The 8,069-nt window shown below is 36.2% G+C and overlaps 1 protein-coding gene across 5 annotated transcripts; it reads left to right on the top strand.

The window, feature by feature from the left end:
* The first annotated feature begins 399 nt into the window (after positions 1 to 399).
* On the top strand, positions 400 to 4,478 carry LOC148842956 (axial regulator YABBY 5-like). Of its 5 annotated transcripts, none has more exons than XM_088958002.1 (8): positions 779 to 1,186; positions 1,930 to 1,959; positions 2,035 to 2,154; positions 2,907 to 3,024; positions 3,143 to 3,191; positions 3,294 to 3,369; positions 3,587 to 3,655; positions 4,233 to 4,478. In XM_088958002.1, exons 1-8 carry the CDS (start codon positions 1,106 to 1,108, stop codon positions 4,281 to 4,283), a joined length of 594 nt encoding a protein of 197 aa, XP_088814128.1. In that variant the 5' UTR covers positions 779 to 1,105; the 3' UTR covers positions 4,284 to 4,478. The 5 variants fall into 5 exon arrangements, with proteins under 5 accessions (XP_088814130.1, XP_088814131.1, XP_088814128.1 ...); XM_088958003.1 differs by having other exon boundaries at positions 930 to 1,186; positions 3,146 to 3,191; XM_088958006.1 differs by lacking the exon at positions 779 to 1,186 and adding an exon at positions 1,581 to 1,727.
* Positions 4,479 to 8,069: the final 3,591 nt, after the last annotated feature.

Here is an 8,069-nt window from a genome sequence, read left to right as displayed (position 1 = left end):
AAGTAGTTGATATTAAAAATCGACCATAGATGATATCTAGGACCACCTTCGTTTCATTAAAAAGTGTAGGGATTCTCTTGGGGCAATTCCTGGGTGAAGCCACCGGCTTGGTTTTCCTGCCATGTGGCTGTATTTTCATGGAAATTTATTATCTCTCAGACATGGAAAAGGACAGAAGCCGAACTTGCACGCTCAGCCCACTCGTCAGGTCGGCTTAGCCGACAAAGAAGAGATCCTGAGTTCCTGATGATAATCTTTGGTTTTTCTCAAATTTTTTTGCTGTTCTTTAATCTCTCCATGGCCTTTTTATTGCTTTTGTCATCTTCGATATTTCGGACTGCAACTCAATCAACTCTCTTTTCTAGTTACTTAAAATATACAGAGAGAAAAAAACTTTCCAGTTTCACAGATGTTGATTTCGCTCGCCCCCCTCGTCCGCAGTGGGGGTAGGGGGATGGTGGATGGGGGGAATGGTCGCACTCATTTCTTCATAATAGACTTTATTTGGTTGGTCGTGTATGGGAATACGGCCAAAACCTTCCCCCCTTCTGAAACCCTAACCTAGTGAAAAGCTGTTGTTGGAAACCGCTTTTCTTCCCCAAACCGCTTTCTGGTAGCCCTTAAAACCCGGTTAAAGCTTTCTTACCCTACTCCGGACCCACAGTTATGGCTACCCTTGACACTGGAGGGCACTACAGAAGCTGGCAATTTGTACCCTAAAACCACTCTTTTTTTTTTTCTTTTTTTTATAAATATGGTTTTCCCTCTAGACCTCCACAGCTCAGATCATTGGTGTTCCCGCTTTGGATCCTATCTCTCTATCTTTTTCTTTTCTCTTTAAACTCTCACCCACTTTTTTATTTTTATTTTTCCTTCATTCCCTCTGCCTTTCTCTAGTCTATTTATATATCAATTTAACAGTTGAAATCGATCGTTCGGGCTTCAAAACCAGGAGGAGCTAACAGAAAAAGCTCTTTCTCCTACTATTGCTGGCTGAAAGAGGCATCATCATCATTATCGTCTTCTTTTCCTTTAATTTCTCTTCTTCTGTATCACTACTTCCTTCTTCTTGTGTTCGGGAGCTAAGAATTCCGTCCCAAGAGATATGTCTATGTCGACCTGCATCAATCTTCAGTCTGAGCAAGTCTGCTACATCCCTTGCAACTTTTGCAACATCATTCTAGCGGTATCTGATCTGAAAACTCATTCACGAGTTTTGCTTTTCAATATTTCTCACCAACCAATAAATAGTTTTTTCTTTCTTTTTTTCTGTTAACAACATGAAAAGACCTATCTTGGGTCCTGAAGAAAAGGCTCAAGTCCTTGCCTCTGGGATCTGGGTTTTTATTATTTTTAAATATTTTATAATTCTTCCGTGGGCTCTTGTATTTGTTTAGCAGACAGGTCTCCATCGTCAAGACTTTCCTTTTTCTTCTTCTTTTGCTGTCAAACAAAAGTCATACCTGTTGTGCTAAAGACGAGACGAGACGAGAGGGTGTGAATGACTACGTGTTGAAAGATATATAGTTGATACCCTAAAATGCTTTTTTATTTTAATGTTAGAAAAGCAAGAATTTGATGATGATGAACTGACGATGACAACTCCTCCTGCACTCTTTGATTTCTTCATCCTGTGTTGTAGCCTTTCCTTAGGAGAATGATACCAGGGAGACCAGAAAAGATTGATGATCACTTGGGTTTTCTTCCAATCCAATCCTCATTAGGAGGTTTTTAAGCTGATTTATACTGGTTTATTGATATTATTCTCAATGGGTTTCTTTTTTGTTTTAACAAAACACCAGATAGATTAATATTTCGAGAAAATTTGATGTTTTACTTCAATGAAATAATACTAGCTAGAGTTGGCTCTTTCTCTGATCTTCTTTTGACAACCTGGAAAACCAATTTCAGTGTTTTTCCACTTTACAGAGTCCTTTGATGAGAAGAGAAGATATGGAGGTCTGAAATCATTTTTATGATGTGGGTTCCTCTTTCTTCAGTCGTTTTGTTTGAAATCCGGTTTTGCTTTTGCAGGTGAGCGTTCCATGCAGCAGCTTGTTCGATATCGTGACCGTTCGATGCGGTCATTGCACTAACCTTTGGTCAGTAAACATGGCAGCGGCGCTGCAGTCGCTGTCGTGGCAAGATCTCCAGGTGAAACATACTTATTAGTTTCTTCCCGGCTTGTTTTAAGGGCGGTGATCTGTATCTATCCGTCTACGACTTTAGCTTCTGAAAACTAGGGTTTCTGGGATTTCTTCTTTTGATGAAAGTGAACCTTCTGGCTCAGGCCTGTTTATCGAGTCTTTCGAAGTTATTCTTGGGCTGCCTCTCGCGACTGTGAACCTAGCAGCCGCCATTACCAAACCTATTTTTGCTTTTTGTTGCGTGAATTTTCGGCCGCAGATGGATTTTAGTCGGGTCCTGACTTGACCCGCCAAGGAAAAGCCATTTTCAGGATTTTCTTTCGACCACCCACTTTTTATTAGCCCTTAATCTGATCAAAACCATTAATCTCCTCGGAGTCGGAGGTCACGAGGTCATGCCCATGCGGCTTCCTTTATAGCAGCTTTGTCCTCTACGGCAGAGACACACCTGCATTTTGAGAAACCTTCAAATCTCCTCGACCCAACTGTCAATCGTCTGGGTTTTTTTTGTTCACGATAAGACATGATTCTAACTGATTCAGTCACCTCACCTCACATCCAACCAGTTTTTCTTTTCTTTTTCTTTTTCTTTTAATTCTCATAACAGATCATGAGAGTTTTCTCACTGTTTCGTCTCTCTCTCCCTCTCACGCAGACGCAGACGCAGACACACACACGCACACGCACACAATTCTATTCGCTATATTAAGTTATTCACTGTGAACAAAACCTGATCATTATTCTTCCGATCATCTCCAGACACCAAGTTTCACTTCTCCGGACTACAGGATTGACCTAGGATCCTCTTCAAAATGCAACAAGGTTGCGATGAGACCACCACCACCTGCCAATAGCGAGCAAAGGATTGTAAATCGCCGTAAGTTGTGTAGTAGCTCATTTCCGCTTGTCCATTTATGCGTGTTTAATACATATCTGTTCCAAATTGGGGTATTCTGGACCACTCTTTATCACTATAATTTCCCTATACCTTGCAGCAGCAGAAAAGAGGCAGCGAGTACCATCCGCATATAATCAGTTCATAAAGTAATGAAACAGCGCTATTGCTAGCTCTTCAATTTTTCCCACACCTTTAGTGGTAATAGCTCCTGCAGTTACTCAATTGTTTTTATCAAATATGGTTCACAGAGAAGAGATTCAGAGGATCAAGGCTAATAATCCAGAAATCAGCCACAGGGAAGCATTCAGCACTGCAGCAAAAAATGTCAGTAGGCAACACAACTAATTAAACTGTTTCTGATACATGTTATGAATAATGCAAAGAGTCCAAATGGGTGGACTGCACCTTAATTATTAATTCACTATGTATTTAACCTAAGCCAAGAAATTCATTTGTTAAATTTAGATTTAGATAGATTGATCATTTTGGGCTGATTTCTAAGTCATAATTAATCTTTGTTTGTTTTTTTTTTTTTTTCCAGTGGGCACATTTCCCTCATATTCATTTTGGGTTGATGTTGGAGAACAAAAACCAAGCTAAACTGGATGAGGTAACAATATGATTTTCTCTACTGAACTAAGAAATTAAACTTCTGTATTTCCTAATTTATTTCTCATAGGAAACAAGAACTCCCCCTCATTTAGTCTGGGCCTATGGGAGAAGGAAAACTTTCATATTCTTCTTTACCATCTTTCTTATAGGAGTTATAGCTGATTTTTATAGGAAGAAAAGTTTTTGCTATATATTTAATTTTTTTTTTCTTTTCGACCCTCTTTAGACATGTTTATGATTTTTTTTTGAAAACTACTGCTTTTTTTTTTAATTTCTTTGTGTTGATTTCAATGCTACTAAATGAGTTTCCGTGAAAGGAATGTAAATTCAGTCATAATTAAAGATGCTCCTCAATATATGCAACCCATGCATCCAAATTGTCTGAAATGCTTTTGAGCAACCATTTATTTAGTACCCAAGTTTATGTCCAAATATTTCTAGCACCCAAATATATTTCTTGCATTAGGCAGTTTGGTTATTTCATTCATTAATAGTATACCTCCTGCTGTTCTGCAAGTAACATTAATTATCTTCAGTTAATGTTGAGCTAATGTAATTGTATTTCATATATACAGGGATCAGATAGGCATCTAATGACAAAGGCAGCAACGATATTGAACAAATGATAGATTGTTCACAATTTCCCTTTTCTAGCCATAACCAAGTGTTATAACTAAATGGAGCCTTGATTCTGCCAAGTATCTTATATGTTGTATAAGGAGATTAAAACTTAATCTTCCTTGTTTATGTGTTGTAAGTTGATTAAGACATAATATTTGTTTATGTTGAAGTAAACTAGTTCGTTTTAATTTCTCCATCAATCTTTGGCTTGCACCTTCCAGTTACATGAAGGAAATGACTAAACAAGTCATAACCATGCTTGCTTTCTTTTCGATAGTCTAGACTTAACTGGTTAAGGAAAAATATTAATAATGATAATTTTCTGAAGCATAAATACCATCAGAATTATACTTTGCAAATTTCATGCATGGATGAGATTTAAGGCATGCATTTCCTAAGGTTGCACAGCCTATCTTAAAGTCTACATGTGTTTTCCCATGCAAATCAAATGCTCATGAGATAGAAGATAAGCTAAGCTTTGGACATACTAAACACATGGGGATGTGTTGTTTAATATTCTGAAATACTTAACAAATAAGGTTATCCCAATATATATGCTAGTATATGTAAAATTTCCAAAAGTTTCCATTTGTTTTAGTTCTATGATCTGTGCTTGTGTGTGTATAAAAAAGTGCTTTTTTGCTTTTGTTATAAAATATCTCTTTGCTCACCTTTGTCAATTATGAGGACTAGCGATGGGAATATGAAAAGAAGGCAACAACAGGGGCTGAATAGTCTTGAACACCACCATCATAATAAATGAGACAATACCATACAAACAAGGGTGTCTAGTGAGGCACCAAGGGATAGGAGAAAAAAGTTTGAGAGAATTGACAGGGTAAAATGTTCAAGATAAAGGAATGCTTGACTATAATTAATTTATGACACATTCCTATTGAACCTTAATTTTCAGTGACAGGAATAATTAGAGAAATGTTTAGTTTAAGGAAAAGATTAAATAAAATATATTTCACTGATACAATTCAATAACCTATGATTGCACAAATAGCTGGCTAAACTAGTATTAATTACCTTTGTCCTGATATATCTAGTTTACCTAGCTCACGCACAACTTTCTATATATAATAATGCTTTGTACAATTTTAATTTGTCCCCAATAACACTCCCTAATAAAGAAGGACCCAATATCTTTTGCAGTTTATTTGTCTTACCAGATTTCTCGGAGACAAAATTTTCTCACCAAGTGTATCGTAGTAAATTGTAGTGCTAATTATGAAAAGAGGTGTAAGGTGAGCAATGAGGAAAAGAAAAGGAAAGGGACAAACTGAAGCTCATAAAATTCATTACTTAAAGAAGTAGACCTAAGAATAAATGGTTTGCACACACTGCAAATTGTCCACATTTATATCCCAGTACGTAGGATGAATTCATATAGGAATTGGACTTGTCTGGTACACAAACCAAATCAACCTATTGGAGACCTAAGTAGACAAAATAAATAAATCTATGGAAGACCAAAGTCCATTGGAGTGATGCTCTGGAAGAGTAAAAATCTACGGACAATTATTTCTAGAACCAAACTTGCTGGTGTTTTATCCAGGGAGGTGGACTAAGAGGTCTTAATGTACTTGCATAGAAAAGGGGATTGTAGTTAAAAAATAAAAGGGTTTCCAAATCAGTTAAGTTAGGGTTCTTCTCTAGAAATTAAACACATCCTCTTTCTTCCATATGGAAGGGCACACTGTTGATTTGGATTGGAGGCCTTTTGGATGGATTGTTTGCTCAAGTCGCCAATCCAACTTAGCTTCATGCCCAACTTAATTATATTGATGTTTTGCTAACTGTAAAAGGTTTCAACTTTTTAATTTAATAATTGGCTTACCACATAAAAGTTCTTTTGGACACTTTGCTTATAAGACTCTTAAGCTTTAACTCCCATGAATAGAGCGGTAACAGGTGAAAATGTGGGGCACTTTTGGGCCCCAAACAATATTGCAACTTAGAATATTTCTAAGTTATCACTAAAGTTCTTCAAAGCATAAAGATCTTTCCCTTACTTGAAGAATAGAATGACCAATATGCAAACACTTGAAGTTTATGTTAAGAGAGAATATAGGTTTTCTGTTTTCAATATTTGCATAAAGTATGAAGGATATGAAAGAGAAAATTATATATATATATATATAATTCTCTTTCATACTTGTCCTATATATATAGCTTGGATAACCTAATGTACTTTTCTTTCCTTTGGGGGAAAGGGGGAGTATAGGGCTTCTACACCCCCCCCCCCCCCTTAATTGATCAAATGAAAACATTTTGCTCTCCTTTTAGGGAAATGGAGAGTGTAAGGAGGAGGGAAAATGCTCCTTTTTTACATTGGATGACATGGCTTTAGAAAAATCCTTCCTTTTTAAAAGAAGTGAAAGTAAGTTCATTCAAATATGTCTACCCCTTCAGTTGGTGTAAAATTTGGGGGGTTAAAAAGAAAAATGGTTAGAAAAATAAAGAGACTCAAGAAATATGAAACTTCCATCAGTACTAAATGAGATCATATGTATGCAGTTTAGTTCTTTTATACAAAAACTTTAAATAATATTACTTCCCTAAACAAAAACTTCTACCTTTAATTTGACAAAGCACTTGATTTATCTGCCTCCACTCGTTGTGCACTATATATTTTTAAACGAATAATCCTTTTTTTAATGAGCCAATAATCATCTCACTGTCTCAATATTAATTATTATGAACCCATTAGAGTACTAATAATTGGCAATAAAAAAATATTTTGATTTGATAAGAAAGTATTATAATCTATCAATCAAGTACACTTAGATCATACCATGCTTAGTTTTCTTCGCTTTTCTTTTCTTTGTTAGCTCAAAAATTTCCCCACACAATTTACTGTTTATCGTACCATCCACTTAGACATACCATTCGTCTTCACTTTTTACCCACAAACGTTACAATTCATCGAAGATAGGATTGAGAAATACAGCAATTATATTCGTCCGGCATAAAAAATTATGATTTTTTTTTGGTTAATGATGGTTCATAAGTAAACAAATTCTTCCATTAATTAATTTGGTGACTTTGTTTTGATCAGATGTCATATCTGCTTCCTAACAATTGCTGTGCTTTGTATATTAATATCTTTTTCTTTTCAAAGAGAAATGCTAATCAAGCATGCTGCAACATGTGCCACAAGATGCATTGGTTGTGCTTATTATTGCAATACAAATATATCAATGACCTGCCTTCACTGTTCAGAACCTTTACGACCATGTACGAAATAAATGAAGAAAATAATATTAATGCTTCTTCAAACAACCATCTCTCTCTCTCTCTCTCTTACCTTTTTCCAGTTGGTTGGAAAGTACGATCACTGAGTGATCCTCTTCCAAATTAAAGGGTCTAATAACCCATAGAGGCCCAGCAATTCTTCCCAAACACTCCCCATTTATTTGGGTGGTTCGTAAGATGGGCAAAGTAGAGATAATTTTCTATAACCAAGTAGCTAGAAAGACTAGAAACCCCAAAAGTAAAATTACATGAAATATCATCATCATTTACTAAATTTTCGGGGATTTCTGTGACATATATCCATGTTTTGGGGGTGGAAGGATGAGGAGGAAAGAAAGAAAAAGATAAAAAAAAAAAAAAAAACTCTATATTTCCCCCCAAAAGTAGACTACCAACCTATATGGGCTAACCCCAGTACAAATGTTCTTCCATCATCATCATCATAATGTTTCACTCCGCTCTCCCATCTCAAGAATCAAGGCCTGAGCAGCAGAGAAACAACTTTGTAGCTTGGTTCAGGTGGGTGCTTT

Source organism: Nelumbo lutea, chromosome 8 (assembly GCF_056320005.1).
Source record: "Nelumbo lutea isolate HS-2025 chromosome 8, American lotus-T2T, whole genome shotgun sequence".
NCBI classification, from domain to species: Eukaryota; Viridiplantae; Streptophyta; class Magnoliopsida; order Proteales; family Nelumbonaceae; genus Nelumbo; species Nelumbo lutea.
Note: the sequence above shows the minus strand (reverse complement) of the source record. Positions and strands in the feature narration are given on the sequence as shown.

Excerpts from the sequence above, each read along its gene's own strand:
- LOC148842956 (XM_088958002.1), top strand. The coding sequence starts at position 1,106 with ATGTCTATGTCGACCTGCATCAATCTTCAGTCTGAGCAAGTCTGCTAC. Across the intron at positions 3,192-3,293 it reads GCATATAATCAGTTCATAAA|AGAAGAGATTCAGAGGATCA; the intron begins GTAATGAAACAG and ends TATGGTTCACAG. Across the intron at positions 3,656-4,232 it reads ACCAAGCTAAACTGGATGAG|GGATCAGATAGGCATCTAAT; the intron begins GTAACAATATGA and ends TCATATATACAG.